This window comes from Entelurus aequoreus, linkage group LG10, assembly GCF_033978785.1.
Source record: "Entelurus aequoreus isolate RoL-2023_Sb linkage group LG10, RoL_Eaeq_v1.1, whole genome shotgun sequence".
Lineage (NCBI taxonomy): Eukaryota > Metazoa > Chordata > Actinopteri > Syngnathiformes > Syngnathidae > Entelurus > Entelurus aequoreus.
In genome coordinates, this window is record NC_084740.1 from 67,719,524 (window position 1) to 67,741,282 (window position 21,759).

The 21,759-nt window shown below is 37.5% G+C and overlaps 1 protein-coding gene across 2 annotated transcripts in view; it reads right to left on the minus strand.

The window, feature by feature from the left end:
* Positions 1-21,759, minus strand: part of LOC133658957 (aryl hydrocarbon receptor-like) — a 93,731-nt gene that overhangs the window by 10,693 nt on the left and 61,279 nt on the right. For both annotated transcript variants that reach the window (XM_062061517.1, XM_062061516.1), the window contains exon 3: positions 12,632-12,735. In XM_062061517.1, the coding sequence (XP_061917501.1) occupies positions 12,632-12,735 (104 nt within the window). The remainder of the gene's footprint in view (positions 1-12,631; positions 12,736-21,759) is intronic.

A 21,759-nucleotide genomic window follows, 5' to 3' on the forward strand; every position in this document is an offset into this window, starting at 1 on the left:
TAGAAATATAAGAAAAATTTGAAAATATATACATCCCCCGCTACCTCTCCATCTCCCGAATTCGGAGGTCTCAAGGTTGGCAAATATGTTTAATGTGTACAATGAAATACAAATAAGCACATAAAATCAACTTGTTTTTACACTCTACTGCTACTTTAAGGGTTTGATGCCAATTAGTTCAATTGGCATCAAACCCTTAGTATGAGCAAAACTATGTTTCTTACCTTTAAACCTCCATGGGCCTAATGAAGTCTCACTACATCTTTCTGTCAGGGTTACACATTTCGGAAAAAAAATATAGCCCGTATGTCCACTACAGAGGACACTGGTTTACATGGACAACATTTAAAAACAATTCTGACAACAATCAAGACCTATGGAAAGGAGAGAACGTGCCACTGAAATGGTAGAAAAGAAGACGCACTGATATTTCCACCTCCCCTAAATCTGCACATGCCCTTTCCGCGTTTACCAACATTCCGTAAACAAACAGGTCACAACAACAACAACACAAACACACACAAGTCTTTCCAAAACCAGCCCCGGGGTCGAGCGAGTGACTCACGCTGGAGACTTCATGTTATTATTTTGGATGACACACACACACACACACACACACACACACACACACACACACACACACACACACACACACACACACACACACACACACACACACACACACACACACACACACACACACACACACACACAAACACTCGCAGCAAGTCACTAGAATTATCTGCCACGCGTCTACCAAAATAAACATCAACACCCAAATGTCAAAGGTGAAGATTGCACATTAGCTGCCACCAAACTGATGCTAAACGCTGTGAAAGAATGTTTGACTTTTGTGGTTTTTATCTACTAAAGATGTCTGCACGTTGCTTTCCAGGCAGAGTCACCTGTTTAGGGCCCGAGCAGCGAGCAAGCCGTGCAGGGGCCCTTTTGCAATTGCTGTGTTTTTTCTTCTACAGGTTTCCACGCCTTTTTTGAGGCCCTGAACATGCACCAAAAGTCACCATATTTTGCAGCCGCAGCGAAAAATTTGATGTTTTTGGGGTCCTGGAAACTGAAATTTCAAAATTGGCTCCCTAGCGCCAGCTTGAAAATTACACACTGGGAGTCAAATGTATTGTACATGCAAATTCACATATACTCACACACATACATACAGACATACATAGGTACCTACGCTCCCACATACATATACAAATAAATACAGTACATATTTACACACTCAAAGTTCGTACATCCACACGCACATTCATTATACAAACATACTGTATACACATACTGTACATATACATTCACTGTAAAAACATACATATACACATACTGTACATATACATTCACTGTACAAACACACACATACACATACTGTACATATACATTCACTGTACAAACACACATTTACACATACTGTACATATACATTCACTGTTCAAACACACATACTGTATACACATACTGTACATATACATTCGCTGTACACACATATACACATACTGTACATATACATTCACTGTACAAGCACACATACACATACTGTACATATACAAGTACATATGCACACATACACTCATGCACATAATCACGTTTCATCAAACATGTATTAACGTTGTTGCCCTAGGGTAAACTGGGTATAACACATGGCACACTGACAAAGCTTAACCTATTGTTACTATAACAATCTACAAGGTTAATGTAGGTTGCTTCTCTTTCTTCCCCTCCATTTTTCTGCATTCTTTCGTATCTCAAGTTATCATTACGTATATGTATTGTTGCATTTGAACAATTGTATTGTTGATAATAAAGGTAAAGTACTGGTATTGTTTATTATCAATAGCACTATTTCTATTGGTATTCATATTGCTCCATTTTTAGTGTAATAATGCTCATTATCATTTCTGTATTTTAAAATTTTTTTTTTTTCGCTAACTGCTTATTTGCTATTACTTTTACCATCATATTTGTACATGTCGTATTTGCTGATGTTGCTCTGTTGTTGTTGTTGTTGTGTTTGCTGTTGTTGTTTTTGTCTCTCTGTCTAATCCCCCTCTTGTCCCCACAATTCCCCCCTCTGTCTTCCTTTTAAAAAAAAAAAAAAAAAAAAAAAAATTAGAAGAAAAAAAATGTGCCCCTTCTACCAGCTTCACGTATCGACAAGACAATCGCAGGAAACGTCCATCCTGATGGGACGCACATAAAAGTCTTAGGAACCCGCACCTGAAAACGGACAGGAAGTCAGCCATCTTGGTTTTTGTCTTCCATCATCGAGATCGCAAGGGCCATATTGAAATTGCTGTTTTTTCTTCTACATGTTTGGACGCCTTTTCAAGGCCCTTAAAGGCCTACTGAAACCCACTACTACCGACCACACAGTCTGATAGTTTATATATCAACGATGAAATCTTAACATTGCAACACATGCCAATACGGCCGGGTTAACTTATAAAGTGCAATTTTAAATTTCCCGCCACACTTCCGCTTGAAAACGTCTCGGTATGATGACGTATGCGCGTGACGTAGCCAGTAGAACAAAGGTATGGATCCCCCACTGAAGCCAATACGAACTAGCTCTGTTTTCATCTCATTATTCCACAGTATTCTGGACATCTGTGTTGGTGAATCTGTTGCAATTTGTTCATTGCATTATGGAGAAAGAAGCTGAGCAAGCAAAGAAGAAAGTTGTGGGTGCGAAGCGGAGTATTTTGCGAGGGAAGTCAGCAACACAACACAGTCGGTGTTTCATTGTTTACATTCCCGAAAGATGCAGTCAAGATCGAAGAACTCGGACAACAGAGACTCTTACCAGGAGGACTTTGACTTCGATACACAGACGCCTGTAGAGAACTGGGACAACACAGACTCTTACCAGGATTACTTTGATTTGGATACACAGACGCAGACGCGGTACCGTGAGTACGCAGCTGCGCTTCCAAACATTAGATCGCTAGCCCGTACGTGCGTGTCACGTACGCAACTTTGGGTAAATATATAAGCTTTATGAACCTTGGGTTAGGTGAACGGTCCTTTGGGCTGAGTGATTGTGTGTGTTGATCAGGTGTTTGAATTGTATTGGCGGGTTATATGGACGGGAGCTAGTATACTAGCTAGGAGCTAGGAGCTAGCATAACAAACACCTAGGTGTTTTTATGCGGGATTAATTTGTGGCATATTAAATATAAGCCTGGTTGTGTTGTGGCTAATAGAGTATATATATGTCTTGTGTTTATTTACTGTTGTAGTCATTCCCAGCTGAATATCAGGTCCCACCCGCGCGCTTCCAAACATTTGATCGCTTGCCCGTACGTGCGTGTCATGTACGTAACTTTGGTGAAATATATAAGCTTTATGAACCTTGGGTTAGGTGAACGGTCCTTTGGGCTGGTTGTGTTGTGGCTAATAGAGTATATATATGTCTTGTGTTTATTTACTGTTGTAGTCATTCCCAGCTGAATATCAGGTCCCACCCGGCTCTCACAGCATCTTCCCTATCTGAATAGCTTCAACTCCCCACTAGTCCTTCGCTTGCACTTTCCTCATCCACAAATCTTTCATCCTCGCTCAAATTAATGGGAAAATCGTCGCTTTCTCGGTCCGAATCGCTTTCACTTCTGGCCGCCATCACTGTAAACAATAGGGAACTTTGCGGAAATGTACAACTGACTACGTCACGCTACTTCCGGTAGGGGCAAGGCTTTTTTTTGTCAGATACCAAAAGTTGCGATCTTTATCGTCATTGTTCTCTACTAAATCCTTTCAGCAAAAATATGGCAATATCGCGAAATGATCAAGTATGACACATAGAATAGATCTGCTATCCCTGTTTAAATAAAAAAAATTTCATTTCAGTAGGCCTTTAACATGCATGAAAAGTCCACATGATTTGCAGCCTACAGGTTTCGACGCCTTTTCGAGGCCATGAACATGCACCAAAAGTCCCCATATTTTGCAGCCTCGGCGAAAAATTTTATATTTTCGGGGTGCCCAAAATGAAATTTCAAAATTGTCTCTCTAGCGCCACCTTAAAAAAATTGAAACAACTGTATTGTTGATAATAGAGGTCAATTATTGGTATTGTTCATTATCAATAGCGCTATTTCTATTGGTATTTGTATTGCTCCATTTGTAGTGTACCGTATTTTCCGCACTATAAGGCGCACCTTCAATGAATGGCCTATTTTGAACTTTGTTCATATATAAGGCGCACCGCATTATAAGGCGCATAGAATAGACGCTACAGTAGAGGCTGGGGTCTCGTTATGCATCCTTTAGATCAGGGGTGTCAAACGTACGGCCCGGGGGCCGGATCAGGCCCCCGAACAGGTTTTATCCGGCCCGCGGGATAAGTTTGCTAAATATAAAAATGAGCCGAAATTTTGGAATGAAAGAAACCGCCGTTCTAAATGTGTCCACTAGATGTCGCAATAGCAATTCTTTGTATCATTGGGGATGATGCTACATATGTAAAAAAAAAAAGAAGTAACCACATGATGTGAGTGCACCAGTCCAGGAAAATGATCAAAATACATGAATAACATGATTTTGATTTTTTTTTTTTATCTTGATAGATTGAAAATCAACACCAATGATTTGACTGATGAATATTATCACATAATTTATTCAGAAAGTATAAATAATGACAAATAAAGATAGAATACTGTTAACCACAACATGTAAGTGTAAAAAAAAAACCCAACAACATTATGATTTGTACATTTTCAGAACGTGCTTGTTCTATTTAAAAAAAAAAGAAAACAATCTGAAGTTGTCTTTATTTTTAAGTTATCGTGCCGTGATTTTACCAGTCTGGCCCACTTGGGAGTAGATTTTCCTCCATGTGGCCCCCGATCTAAAATGAGTTTGACACCCCTGCTTTAGATGGAGCTGCGCTAAAGGGAATGTCAACAAAACAGTCAGATAGGTCAGTCAAACTTCATTAATAGATTACAAACCAGCGTTCTGACAACTCCGTTCACTCCCAAAATGAATAAACAGCTGTTTTATTATTTTCCCCGAGGTAAAGTCAGTGACGTGGTGTTTTTGTTTATCTTTTAACAACAGCAAGGTATAACATGTAGTGCAACATTTATATCACATACTGGAGGGTAACTTTTCTTCCATTCAATAAACACGTACAAAACAGTCTGATACTGTTACGGTAAATCAAACGTTAGTGCAATCACAATATAGTAACACTCCAAATAGTGCAGAGCAATAACAATATATCAATAACTCAACGTTGCTCAAACGTTAATGTCACACAACACAACACACAAAATAAACATGTAAAGCTCACTTTATTAAGTTATTCCTCATCCACGAATCCCTCGAATTCTTCTTCTTCAGTGTCCGAATTAAACATTTGGGCGATTACGGCATCCAACATGCCCGCTGCTGCTCTATTCCCGTGTTGTACTGCGTGACTGATCGCCTTGAGTTGAAACTCTGCGTCGTAAGCGTGTCTCTTCATCTTTACTAGGGCCGCGAATCTTTTGGTGTCCCGCGATTCGATTCAATATCGATTCTTGGGGTCACGATTCGATTATAAATCTTTTTTTTTTCTGATTCAACGCGATTCTCGTTTCAAAAACGATATTTTTCCGATTCAAAAGGATTCTCTACTCATTCAATACATAGATTTCAGCAGGATCTACCCCAGTCTGCTGACATGCAAGCAGAGTAGTAGATTTTTGTAAAAAGCTTTTATAATTGTAAAGGACAATGTTTTATCAACTGATTGCAATAATGTAAATTTGTTTGAACTATTAAATGAACCAAAAATATGACTTATTTGACCTTTGTGAAAATATTGGACACAGTGTGTTGTCAAGCTTATGAGATGCGATGCAAGTGTAAGCCACTGTGACACTATTGTTCTTTTTTCTTTTTATTATTATTATTATTTTTATAAATGTCTAATGATAATGTCAATGAGGGATCTTTAATCACTGCTATGTTGAAATTGTAACTAATATTGATACTGTTGTAGATAATATTCATTTTGGTTTCACTACTTTTGGTTTGTTCTGTGTCGTGTTTGTGTCTCCTCTCAATTGCTCTGTTTATTGCAGTTCTGAGTGTTGCTGGGTCGGGTTTGGTTTTTGGAATTGGATTGCATTGTTATGGTATTGCTGTGTGTTGTTTTGTTGCATTGATTAATTAAAAAAAAGATTTTTGAAAAATGAGAATCGATACTGAATCGCACAACATGGGAATCGCGATTTGAATTCGAATCGATTTTTTCCCCACACCCCTAGTCTTTACATAAACACGCAAATGGAAATGAAACGGCACGCCTTGCGCAGTCATATATCCCAGCATGCACCGCGCGCTTCCTCTTCTACGGTAAGCAGCCGCCGACTTCATTTTCCCCCGTAGAAGAAGAAGCGCTTAGTAGAAGAAGGTCTCGTAGTTGCGAGACCTGTTGTGGCTCAATATTGGTCCGTATATAAGGCGCACCGGATTATAAGGCGCACTGTCAGTTTTTGAGAGAATTGGAGGTTTCTAGGTGCGCCTTATAGTGCGGAAAATACGGTAATAATGCTCATTGTCATTTCAGTATTATTTTTTATTTTAGAATAGAATAAAATAGAATAGAAATATTCTAAATAAATAATAATACAGAAATGACATTATTACCGTATTTTCCGCACTATAAGGCGCACCTAGAAACCTCCAATTTTCTCAAAAGCTGACAGTGCACCTTATAATCCGGTGCGCCTTATATACGGACCAATATTGAGCCACAACAGGTCACTAACTGCTTCTTTGGTATCACTTTTACCATCATATTTGTACATACCGTATTTGCTGATGTTGCTCTGTTGTTGTTGTTATTGTTGTGTTTGCTGTTGTTGTTTTTGTCTCTCTGTCTAATCCCCCTCTAGTCCCCACAATTTCACCCCTCTGTCTTCCTTTTTTTCTCTTTCTATCCCCTCCTGCTCCGGCCCGGCTGCACCAAATGATAATATAAATACATTTAATAAAGTCAAATACAAATAAGGCAACAAGAGAAGTATCCTACACTTTTCTTTCGTAAAGTAAATCTGAACAGCCGATATGGGCATCTACATCAACTATATGATTTGCCTGAGAAGCTGGGCAGGACAGTTTCACGTATCGACAAGAAACTCGAAGGAAACGTCCATTATGACGGGACGCACATAAAAGTCTCCGGAACCCGTACCTGAAAACGAACAGGAAGTCGCCCATCTTGGTTTTTGTCTTCCATCATCGCAAGGGCCCTATTAAAATTCCTGTGTTTTTTCTCCTATACGTTTGGACACTTTTTGAGGCCCTTAACATGCACCAAAAGTCCCCATGATTCGATCCTACCAAGCAAAAGGCTTGTAAAACTCCACTGTGTAGGATGGGAAGCGACATGAAGGTGTCGGTTTCAATACAAAGTGGAGAGGAAGCAGGGCCTGACTCCCCTCCAGGCACTTTTTCTTTGAACTGTTTTGTGATAAGGGTGACGGCTGTTTACGACCCCCCGCCCTTAGAAACAGCTGTTGCCATGTAATCAGGGAAAGTCCAAATAAAAGAGGAGGCGTACAATCTTTCGTCAGAGCGTGGTGGGACTCTACAAAGAGTACAGTCCAGACGTTTCTCCTCAATTGAAATCTCTGTTTAACTCCTTGCTTCTTGTCTTGTTTAATAGATGTCATCAGTGTTTGAACCTGACACCACCGTCGCCAGATTGAGAGGTAAGTGTGCCCAGCCCAGCGGCTAGCACATTCTTTGAAGTTGTCAGGGAGTGAGGTTTCCCAACGTACACATGGCCCAGCCACCTTGTCTGGCCTCCGTTACAACAGCATATTACGTTAGCATGCTAATGTTAGCAGGATATCATAGGAAAAGTTAGCATATTTCGTGGTATTTCACGTACTTTCCATCCAAAATAAAAAGCTGGTGCTGGCCAATCAAGCAGGAGGCCCCCTATTTGGAATATTCCCCTCCTGACTCTGTGTGAGCCTTCATCTTTCATTACCAGCTAGCCAGAAGAACCAGGAGACTTTGGGACAAGAAAGAAAACCCCCCGGTTGGATCGAGTTTCGCTGGAGCCGGACGAGCAGCTCCTTCCCGCCCTGCCATGCCAGTGTGGCGCATATTGGGAGGAACTGGGCTGGAAAATCAACGAGTCCGGCACATCAAAGGCGACCTGGCAGCCATTTGAGTTTTGGCTCCGTCCGGTCACACATTACAGTCCAGGAACAAAACCATAAACAAGACAAGTGACGCGGTTTTACATTTTTGAAACTTTCTTCCAAACCACTTTGATACGTTTTGTATATAAAAGATACTAACAGCAATACAAAATAGGTCAATCAATAAATGCTTCACTTTTAAACACAACGTCCACATCTTAGTTATCGGTTTTATTCCACGTAATTCTGCCTTAAATTAAGCATTTTCAAGCATTAATAAGGTTAGCTGAACTAAAAATAGCAATGCTACATTGTGTTGGCCACTAGTCGAGGCCAAAACAATCACTGTGATGTTCAGTATCGTGGCCACTGATTGGCTCAGGCAGCATTAGTAGCATTCAAATGCTAACTTTTAAAGCAATTTTGCAGCCGAATGCCTCAGCATCATATCACTTGGTGCTAGACACATGTTAAGGTGGTAGCATGCTAACATTACCATGCTAACTTTTTTAGCCGATTTTGCAGCGGAACACCTCAGCCACATGTTCGTTGTTAGCATGCTAAAGTTTACACGCTAGCATGCTAACATTACCAGGACATTTTTTAAGCAAATTTTGCAGCCGAACACCTCAAAGTCAGATAACTTGGTACTTGACACATGGCATGATAATGCGTGCTAACATTACCATGATAACTTTTTTTTAGCCAATTTTACAACCAAACACCTCAGAGTCAAATCACTTGGGACTTGACACATGCTAACATATTAGCGTGCTAACATTACCATGCTAACTTTTGTTTGGTCAATTTTACAGCCAGGTACCTCAGAATAATATCACTTGGTACTTGACACATGCCAACTGTTAGCTTGGTAAAGTTCACATGCTAGCATGCTAACAATACCATGCTATTTTTTTTTAGCAAAATTTTGCAGCCGAACACCCCATAGTCAAATAACTTGCTACTGACACATACTAACATGTAGCATGCTAGCATTATCATGCAATTTTTTTGTGCTAATTTTACATCTAAACACCCTGGAGTCATATCACTTTGTACTTGACACATGTTAACGAAAGCATGCTAACATTACCATGCTAACTTTTTTTTAAAGCAGTTTTACAGCTAAATACCTCAGAATCATATCACTCGGTACTTGACACATGCTAACTCTTAGCATGCTAAATTTACATGCTAGCATGCTAACATTATCATGCCATTTTTTTTAGCAAATTTTGCAGCCGAACAACTTAAGAGTCATAAAACTTGGTACTTAACACATGCTAACATGTTAGCATGCTAACATTACAGTGCTAACTTTTGTTGTTGTTGCCAGTTTTACATCTAAACACCCTAGAGTCATAAAACTCGGTACTTAACACATGCTAACATGTTAGCATGCTAACATTACCGTGCTCAATTTTGTTGTTGTTGCCAGTTTTACATCTAAACACCCTAGAGTCATATCATTTGGTACTTGACGCATGTTAACGCTAGCATGCTAACATTACCATGCTAACTTTTTTTTTTAGCAGTTTTACAGCTGAATACCTCAGAATCATATTACTTGGTACTTGACACATGCCAACTCTTAGCATGCTAACATTACCCTGCCATTTTTTTTAGCAAATTTTGCAGCCGAACAACTTAAGAGTCGTGTAACTTGGTACTTAACACATGCTAACAGGTTAGCATGCTAACATTACCATGCTAATCACATTTTTTTTTTGCCAGTTTTACATCTAAACACCCTAGAGTCATATCACTTGGTACTTAACACATGTTAATGCTAGCATGCTAACATTAGCATGATAACTTTTTTTTAAACCAGTTTTACAGCTGAATACCTCAGAATCATATCAATTGGTACTTGACACATGCTAACTCTTAGCATGTTAAAGTTTACATGCTAGCATGCTAACATTACCATGCCATTTTTTTTTTAGCAAATTTTGCAGCCGAACAACTTAGAGTTATAAAACTTGGTACTTAACACATGCTAACATGTTAGCATGCTAACATTACAGTGCTAACTTTTTTTATTTAGCCAATTTTACAATTTTTTTTAGCCAATTTTACATCCAAACACCCCAGAGGCATATCACTTGGTACTTGACACACGCTCAGCATGTTAACATTACCAAGCAATTTTTTGGGGCCAATTTTGCAGCCAAATACTTCAGAGTCATATCACTTGGTGCTTGACCTATGTTAACTAGTATCATGCTAAAGTATACATTTTAGCATGCTAGCATTACCATTATGCCGAACACCTCAGTCATATAACTTGGTACTTTACATATGCTAACATCTTAGTTGGCTAACATCACCATGCTAACTTTTTTTTTTGGACAATTTTGCTGCGGAATACCTCAGAATCATACCACCTGGTACTTGACACCTGCAAACTGTTGACATGCTAAGGTTTACATGCTAGCACGCTAACATTATCATACCATTTTTTTAGCCAATTTTGCAGTCGAACAAGTCAGAGTCATACAACTTTGTAGTTGACACACGCTAACATGTTAGCATGTTAACATTACCATGCCTTTTTTGAATGTAATTGAATCGGGTTTTCAGAGATAAAAGGAGCCAAGCCTGTCGGTAGCAAGATGAGATTTGCTCGATCGTCTCCAAAGTTTTTGTTTTGAACTCTGTACACGAGCTGCAGCTATCGATTATTTTAGTGCTGAAGTGAACAATCGATTAATTTGTTCGATTAATGGAATAAAACACACTTTAGAGCCTCAATGCGTCTTTTAAGGGCAAGTAGTTGGGATGAACAAAGATTCTTCTACTTGCCATAACCTTCGTTACCTTTTTTAAACCTTCTATTTACCTTCTTTTCCCCTTCTATTTACCTTCTTTACCCCCTTTTCACCTTCTTTTAGCTGCTATTTACCTTCTTGTATATTCTATTTACTGTTTTCACCATCTTTTACCTTCTATTTACCCTATTTTACCCTTTTCACCTTATTTAACTTTTTTTCACCTTCTACTTACCTTGTTTTACTTTCTTTTGACCTTACTGTACCTTCTATTTACTTTGTTCACCTTCTTTTACCCTTTTCACCTTCTTTTACCTTGTTTTACCCCTTTTCCACCTTCTTTTACCTTCTATTTTACTGCTTTTGCATGTTTCACCTTTTATCTATCCTCTTTTACTTTTTAATTGTTTACATTTTTTACCCTCCTTTTGACCTTTTATTGACCTTATTTTACTTTTTTCACCTTATTATACCTTCTATTTACCTTATTTTACCCCTTTTCACCTTATTTTACATTCTATTGATGTTCTTTTACCTTCTATTTACATTTTTTCCACCTTATTTCACCTGCTATTTACCTTTTAGTAACCTTGTTTTACCTTCTATAAACCTTATTTTACCTTCCATTTACCTTATTTTACCTGTTTTCACCTACTTTTACCTTCTATTTACATTTAAGTAACCTTGTTTTACCTTCTATTTACCTTATTTTACCTACTTTTACCTTCTATTTACATTTAAGTAACCTTGTTTTACCTTCTAATTACCTTATTTTACCTTTTTTCACCTTCTATTGACCTTCTAATAACCTTGTTTTACCTTCTATCGGCCATATTTTACCTTTTAATTACCTTCTTTTACCCCTTTTCAATTTTTTAACCCTTTTCACTTTCCTTTCTCTTCTATTTAACTTACTTGACCTTTTTTCACCTTCTACTTACCATGTTTTACCCTTTTAACCTTCTATGTACCTTCTTTTATCTTTTTTTACCTTCTATTTACCCCTTTTCTACCTACTTTTACCTTCTATTTACCCTTTTTCACCTTCTATTTTACTGTCTTTACCGTTGTATCTACCTTTCTTTTACCTTTTAATTGTTTACATGTTTTACCCTCCTTTTCACCTTCTATTGACCTTTTTTCTTTTACCTTTTTTCACCTTATTATTACCTTCTATTTACCTTATTTGACCTTCTATTTAACTTTTTCACCTTCTATTTTACTGCTTTTACCTGTTATCTACCTTCTTTTACCTTTTAATTGTTTAAATGTTTTATCCTCCTTTTCAACTTATTTGACCTTTTTTCACCTTACTATACCTTCTATTTACCTTTGTTACCCATTTTCACCTTCTGTTTACCTTATTGTACCTTCTTTTGACCTTTTTAACCTTGTATTTACCTTTATTACCTTCTATTTACCTCTTTTCACCTTCTATTAACCTTATTTTACCCTTTTTTTTTTTACCCTTTTTGGCACATTCAACAATAGCGTGATAATAATGACACAAAATGGTGCTAAGTGATTCATTGCAACTATGACACCTCCGTGTGTGTTCTTGTAACAGCTGAGGAGCAAACAGACGTGCGAGTGTTTCAGTTTTAGTTGTTCCTGCGACGGCGGCCTGGATACATTTTTGTGGACTTGTGGGCGAGAAAGAAAGAGAAGTTGTCATGTCACAAGAAACCTTCTCCCTTTTCCTCACCTGCAGTAAAAGCTCTCCCTCAGGTATCTTGGCCTCCGCCGCTGCTGATGTGTTGTCGTCGCCATTATTCAACGCCACTGGAGTCACTCGGTGGTTGAGCGCCACTGTGGAGAGGACACGCAGAGAAGAGGTGAGGAGGCGGACATTTTGTTTGGTCATGGGGGGGGGGTCACAGTCCTTGTTATTGAATGTCAAAGTGAATATATGAATATGAATGTATAAGAGCTTTGTCACACAATTTGCATAGTTTTTAGTTTTTATGGCAGGCCACGTAAAATAACGAGGCATATCAAATAAAAAATGTGGCGGGCCACATAAATTAAAGCAGCATATCACATAAAATGATGCGGTAGGCCAGGTAAAATAACATGGCGAGCCACTTTAAATGACACGGCACCCCACAAAAAACAATGTGGCATATCAAATGGAATGGCATGGCGGGACACATAAATTAACGCGGCGTGTCACATAAAATGGCACGGTAGGTCAGGTAAAATAACATGGCGGGCCACATAAAATGACACGGCACCCCACAAAAAATAATGTGGCATATCAAGTGAAATGGCAATAACACATAAATTAATGCGGCATGTCACATAAATTGGCGCGGTAGGTCAGGAAAAATAACATGGCGGGCCACATAAAATGACATATAAGGCCACATAAAATAACGTGGCGCGCCATTTTAAATGATGGAGCGAGCCACGTCAAAGTAATGTGGCGGGCCACAATAGAGGTTGCGGCCGGACCACATGAAATGATACGGCAGGCCACATAAATTAAATCGGCAGGCCACATAAATAATACGGCAGGACCATATAAAATGATGTGGTGGCTCAGGTAAAATAATGCTGCAGGACTACATAAAATAAAATGGCGGGCCAATTTGAATGATATGGCACCCCACGTTAAATATGGAAGCATATCAAATGAAATGATGTGGCAGGCCACGTAAATTAAACAAGCATTTCACATAAAATGTTCCGGTAGGCCAGCTAAAATAACATGGCGAGCCACTTTAAATGACACGGCACCCCACAAAAAATAATGTGGCATATCAAGTGAAATGGCAATAACACATAAATTAATGCGGCATGTCACATAAAATGGTGCGGTAGGTCAGGAAAAATAACATGGCGGGCCACATAAAATGACATTGTAGGCCACATAAAATAACGTGGCGCGCCATTTTAAATTATGGGGCGAGCCACGTCAAAGTAATGTGGCGGGCCACAATAGAGGTTGCGGCCGGACCACATGAAATGATATGGCAGGCCACATAAATTAAATCGGCAGGCCACATAAATAATACGGCAGGACCATATAAAATGATGTGGTGGCTCAGGTAAAATAATGCTGCAGAACTACATAAAAGAAAATGGCGGGCCAATTTGAATGATATGGCACCCCACGTTAAATATTGAAGCATATCAAATGAAATGATGTGGCAGGCCACATAAATTAAAGAAGCATTTCACATGCCATCCATAAATTAACGCGGCGTGTCACATAAAATGGCACGATAGTTCAGGTAAAATAATACGGCGGGCCACATAAAATGACATTGTAGGCCACATAAAATAACGTGGCGGGGCCATTTTAAATGATGGGGCGAGCCATGTAAAATAACATGGCGAGCCACGTCAAAGTAATGTGGCGGGCCACAATAGAGGCTGCGGCCGGAACACATGAAATGATATGACAGGCCACATAAATAATACGGCAGGACCATATAAAATAATGTGGTGGCTCAGGTAAAATAATGCTGCAGGACTACATAAAATAAAATGGCGGGCCAATTTGAATGATATGGCACCCCACGTTAAATATTGAAGCATATCAAATGAAATGATGTGGCAGGCCACGTAAATTAAAGAAGCATTTCACATAAAATGTTCCGGTAGGCCAGCTAAAATAACATGGCGAGCCAATTTAAATGACACGGCACCCCACAAAACACAGCGGCATATCAAATGGAATGGCATGGCGGGACACATAAATTAATGCGGCGTGTCACATAAAATGGCACGGTAGTTCAGGTAAAATAATACGGCGGGCCACGTAAAATGACATTGTAGGCCACATAAAATAACGTGGCGGGGCCATTTTAAATGATGGGGCGAGCCACGTAAAATAACATGGCGAGCCACGTCAAAGTAATGTGGCGGGCCACAATAGAGGCTGCGGCCGGAACACATGAAATGATATGGCAGGCCACATAAATCAAATCGGCAGGCCACATAAATAATGCGGCAGGACCATATAAAATAATGTGGCCGGTCAGGTGAAACAGTGGTCCCCAACCACCGGGCGAACCGATCGATTGGTATCGGGCCACACAAGAAAATAAAAAATAAAATAAATAAATAAAATGTTTTTTGTTTTTTTTATTAAATCAACATAAAAAAAACACAAGATACACTTACAATTAGTGCACCAACCCAAAAAACCTCCCCCCCCCCATTGTATTTTTTTATGACAAAAAAAAAAACAACCTCCCCCCCAACACTCAGAACTGCAATAAACAGAGCAATTGGAGGAGACACAAACACGACACAGAACAAACCAAAAGTAGTGAAACAAAAATGAATATTATCAACAACAGTATCAATATTAGTTACAATTTCAGCATAGCAGTGATTAAAGATCCCTCATTGACATTATCATTAGACATTTATAAAAAAAAATTTAAAAAATAAAATACAAAAGAACAATAGTGTCACAGTAGCTTACACTTGCATCGCATCTCATAAGCTTGACAACACACTGTGTCCAATATTTTCCCAAAGTTAAAAAAAAGTCATATTTTTGGTTCATTTAATAGTTCAAACAAATGTACATTATTGCAATCAGTTGATAAAACATTGTCCTTTACAATTATAAAAGCTTTTTACAAAAATCTACTACTCTGCTTGCATGTCAGCAGACTGGGGTAGATCCTGCTGAAATCTATGTATTGAATGAATAGAGAATCCTTTGAATCGGAAAAATATTGTTTTTGAATCGAGAATTGCGTTGAATCGGGGAAAAAAAATCGATTTATAATCGAATCGTGACCTCAAGAATCGATATTGAATCGAATCGTGGGACACCCAAAGATTCGCAGCCCTACTAACAGGTAGCATTCGTCAAGTAACAATAAAAATGAAGCTGAGATCCAAACCTGGAAAATTGGCTGAAAAAAAGCTAGCATGCTAAAATACTAACTGTAATATGCGTCAAGTACCACAATATATTACTCCGCGATGTATACATGAAAAAGGTGTTTAAAAAGGTAGCATGCTAAAGTTAGCTTGCATCAAGTACCAAAATATGACTGGTGTTTACCTATAACAGTGGTTCTTAACCTGGGTTCGATGGAACCCTAAGGGTTCGGTGAGTAAAGAGACATCCGACTTATCGTGTAATTAAAAACTTCTCCCTATCAGCGTATTATGGACACCCCCAAACAATGTTCCCTCTGATTTGCAGGTTTTTTGATTGATTGATTGAAATTTTTACTAGCAGATTGCAAAGGAAGAGAATACACAGTACAGTTTACACCAGGGGTCCCCAAACTACGGCCCGCGGGCCGGATACGGCCCCCCCAGTGTCAAAAATCCGGCCCGCGGGAAGTCCCAAGTCTAAAAAAAATAAATAAATAGATATATATATATATTTATTTATTTTTTTCATTTTTTAAATTTGTCCTTACTAGTCCATTTTCTACCGTCTCCTAGCCACTCAGGCAAATCATATTGTCTAAAAATGCATTCTACCATCAATAACGTGACATGCAGCAAGTGCGCTCTTTAAGTCAATTAGTGTGCGAGGAATATATATATATATATATATATATATATATATATATATATATATATATATATATATATATATATATATATATATATATATATATATATATATATATATATACACTACCGTTCAAAAGTTTGGGGTCACATTGAAATGTCCTTATTTTTGAAGGAAAAGCACTGTACTTTTCAATGAAGATAACTTTAAACTAGTCTTAACTTTAAAGAAATACACTCTATACATTGCTAATGTGGTAAATGACTATCCTAGCTGCAAATGTCTGGTTTTTGGTGCAATATCTACATAGGTGTATAGAGGCCCATTTCCAGCAACTATCACTCCAGTGTTCTAATGGTACAATGTGTTTGCTCATTGGCTCAGAAGGCTAATTGATGATTAGAAAACCCTTGTGCAATCATGTTCACACATCTGAAAACAGTTTAGCTCGTTACAGAAGCTACAAAACCGACGTTCCTTTGAGCAGATTGAGTTTCTGGAGCATCACATTTGTGGGGTCAATTAAATGCTCAAAATGGCTGGAAAAAGAGAACTTTCATCTGAAACTCGACAGTCTATTCTTGTTCTTAGAAATGAAGGCTATTCCACAAAATTGTTTGGGTGACCCCAAACTTTATATATATATATATATATATATATATATATATATATATATATATATATATATATATATATATATATATATATATATATATATACACACATATACATATATATATACTGTACACATATACATATTAGGGCTGCAACAACTAATCGGTTAAATCGATTATTAAAATAGTTGCCGATTAATTTAGTCATCGATTCGTTGGATCTATGCTATGCGCATGCGCAGAGTTTTTTTTTAATTTTTAAATTTATTATTATTATTTTTTTTTTTTTAATAAACCTTTATTTAAAAACTGCAACATTTACAAACAGCTGAGAAACAATCAAAATAAGTATGATGCCAGTATGCTGTTTTTTTTCAATAAAATACTGGATAGGATAGAAATTTAGTTTGTCTCTTTTATCCGATTTTTAATCGATTAATCGAAGTAACAATCGACAGATTAATCGATTATCAAATTAATCGTTAGTTGCAGCCCTAATACATATATATATATATATATATATATATATATATATATATATATATATATATATATATATATATATATATATATATATATATATATATATATATATATATATACATATATATATATACATATATATATATATATATATACATGGACATATACATATACATGTACATATATACACACACATTTACATATACATATGCATATATACACACACACATTTACATATATATATATATATATATATATATATATATATATATATATATATATATATATATATATATATATATATATATATATATATATATATATATATATATATATATATATATATATATATGTGTGGGAAAAAAATCACAAGACTATTTCATCTCTACAGGCCTGTTTCATGAGGGATTTCCTCAATCCTCAGGAGATATATATAAATATATATATATATATATATATATATATATATATATATATATATATATATATACATATATATATATATATATATATATATATATATATATATATATATATATATATATATACATATATATATATACATATATATATATAGCGCGGCCCCCAGCCAAATTGTTCTACCCCAATGCGGCCCCGGAGTCAAAAAGTTCGGGGACCCCTGGTTTACACAGTACAGTACATATTCCGTACAATTGACCACTAAATGGTAACACCCCAATAAGTTTTTCAACTTGTTTAAGTCGGGGTCCACGTTAATCAATTCATGGTAAGGTGTGTAATTTGTTGTGAGTTCATGCACTGCGTTGGTTTTGTTCTTTGAACAAGGTGTTGTTCATGCACGGTTCATTTTGTGCACCAGTAAAAAAAACATACGACTTTTTCTTGAATTTAAAAAAATATATATATATATTTTTTTCACTAAAGAAGGGTTCGGTGAATGCGCATATGAAACTGCTGGGGTTCGGTACCTCCAACAAGGTTAAGAACCACTGACCTATAACATTTGTTTTAAAAAAATGCAACTTTAAAAGTGGCAAACGGGAGGTGCCTGCATTGAGACATGAGAACCTGAGCGGTGGTCAGGCACATTAATCTCTGACCCCTGCGGGAGCACCGGTCTGCGACCCGTGATGGCCTTTGACCCCGGGGTGCGGGGGGGCTGACGTCTGACTTGATTGGGTAACTGGGATGTGGGTCACATCTTTTGTTGTCCTCAAAGGAGGCTAACAAGCAGTGCGCTCGTCCTACGGACTTGGTGCGACTCGGCCCTTCGCACGGGACACGGCTTTGGTCCGACACCCCTTGACCTTATTCCCAAAAAAGACCGGTCCCGGGTCCTTTTGACGACCGCGTGTAACCTAATCCGACGCCGTCGTCGGCCAATGGCGTGGGGAGTCGTTACGGATCCTGTTAGCGACACGTTAGCACGGTTAGTGCAGGTGTGCCCAAGCCTTTTCCACTGAGGGCCACAGACTGACACATCAAAAAGGATGTGGCGGCCGTTTTGCTAGTTTTCACCTTTTCAAAACAACTAGAAAATACAACTTCCGTCGAAATTTCGTGTGAAAGCTGTGAAGCTAATGCTAACAGTTAGCACGCTGGCCAGATAGCGTCAAGTTACGAAAAGGGGAACATGCTAACAGTACTACGCTAACATGCTAACAATAGCCCGCTTACAGCTAGCATTAGTAAAATGCCAAAATATATGACAGATATGTATACTAGCAAAATTAGCTCAAAAAGCTAGCATGCTAAAATACTAACTCTAGCATGGGTCAAGTACCAAAATGTATTACTCTGCGATGTATGCATGAATAATGTGTTTAAAAAGTTAGCATGCTAACATTAGCATACATCGAGTATCAAAATATGACTGGTGTTTATCTATAAAATGTGTTTAAAAAGCCAGCCTACCAATGTTAGCATGCTAAAAGGTAGCATTCGTCAAGTAACAAAATAAATGACGCTGAGATGTAAAGCTGGAAAACTGGCTTAAAAAAAAAAGCAAGCATGCTAAAATACTAACTGTAACATATGTCACGTACCAAAATATATTACTCTGCGATGTATGCATGAATTATGTGTTCAAAAAATGTGCATGCTAACGATAGCATCCATTAAGTACCAAAATAGGACTGGTGTTTACCTATAACATTTGTTTAAAAAGCTATCCTAAAAACGTCAGCATGCTAGCAGGTAAATTTTGTCAAGTAACAAAATGAATGACGCTGAGATGTAAACCTGGAAAATTGGCTGAAAAAAAGCTAGAATCCTAAAATACATGTGTCAAGTACCAAAATATATTACTCTGCATTGTGTACCTGAAAAATGTGTTTAAAAAGTTAGCATGCTAAAATTTGCGTAAATCGAGTATCAAAATATGACTGGTGTATACCTATAAATATTGTTTAAAAAGGTAACCTACCACATTAGCATGCAAACAGGTAGCATTCGTCAAGTAACAAAATAAATAATTGTGATGTATCCTGTTGTATGCTTGCATGTTCGAAATAAACTCAAACTCTAACTCTAACTCTAAATGACGCTGAGATGCAAACCTGGAAAAATGGCTGAAAAAAGCTACAATGCTCAAATACTAACTCTAGCATGGGTCAAGTACCAAAATATATTACTCTGCGATGTATACATGAAAAAATGTGTTTAAAAAGTAAGCATGCTAACGTTAGCATCCATTAAGTACCAAAATATATTACTCTGCGTTGTATACATGAAAAAATGTGTTTAAAAAGTAAGCATGCTAACGTTAGCATCCATTAAGTACCAAAATATGACTAGTGTTTACCTATAACATTTGTTTAGAAAGCTAGCCTACCATTGTTAGCATACTAACAGGTAGCGTTTGTCAAGTAACAAAATAAATTACGCTGAGAAGCAAACCTGGAATATTGGCTGAAAAAAAGCTAGAATGCTAAAATACTAACTGAAATATGCGTCAAGTACCAAAATATATTACTCTGCAATGTGTACCTGAAAAATGTGTTTAAAAAGTCAGCATGCTAACATTAGCATGCATCGAGTATCAAAATATGACTGGTGTTTACCTGTAAAATTTGTTTAAAAAGCTAGCCTAAAAACGTTAGCATGCTAACAGGTAGCGTTTGTCAAGTAACAAAATAAATTACGCTGAGATGTAAATCTGGAAAAATTGGCTAAAAAAGTTAGCATGCTAAAATACTAACTGTAACATATGTCGAGTACCAAAACATATTACTCTGAAAAGTGTACTTGACAAATGTGTTTAAAAAGTTAGCATGCTAACGTTAGCATCCATTAAGTACCAAAATAGGACTGGTGTTTACCTATAACATTTGTTTAAAAAGCTATCCTAAAAACGTCAGCATGCTAGCAGGTAAAATTTGTCAAGTAACAAAATGAATGACGCTGAGATGTAAACCTGGAAAATTGGCTGAAAAAAAGCTAGAATCCTAAAATGCTAACTGTAACATGTGTCAAGTACCAAAATATATTACTCTGCATTGTGTACCTGAAAAATGTGTTTAAAAAGTTAGCATGCTAAAATTTGCGTAAATCGAGTATCAAAATATGACTGGTGTATACCTATAAATATTGTTTAAAAAGGTAACCTACCACATTAGCATTCACAATGTTATGTCAGACCCACTCGACATCCGTTGCTTTCGGTCTCCCCTAGAGGGGGGGGGGTTACCCACATATGCGGTCCTCTCCAAGGTTTCTCATAGTCATTCACCGACGTCCCACTGGGGTGAGTTTTTCCTTGCCCGTATGTGGGCTCTGTACCGAGGATGTCGTTGTGGCTTGTACAGCCCTTTGAGACACTTGTGATTTGGGGCTATATAAATAAACATTGATTGATTGATTGATAGCATGCTAACAGGTAGCATTCGTCAAGTAACAAAATAAATGACGCTGATATGCAAACGTGGAAAAATGGCTGAAAAAAGCTACAATGCTCAAATACTAACTCTAGCATGGGTCAAGCACCAAAATATATTACTCTGCGATGTATACATGAAAAAATGTGTTTAAAAAGTAAGCATGCTAACGTTAGCATCCATTAAGTACCAAAATATATTACTCTGCGTTGTATACATGAAAAAATGTGTTTAAAAAGTAAGCATGCTAACGTTAGCATCCATTAAGTACCAAAATATGACTGGTGTTTACCTATAACATTTGTTTAGAAAGCTAGCCTACCATTGTTAGCATACTAACAGGTAGCGTTTGTCAAGTAACAAAATAAATTACGCTGAGAAG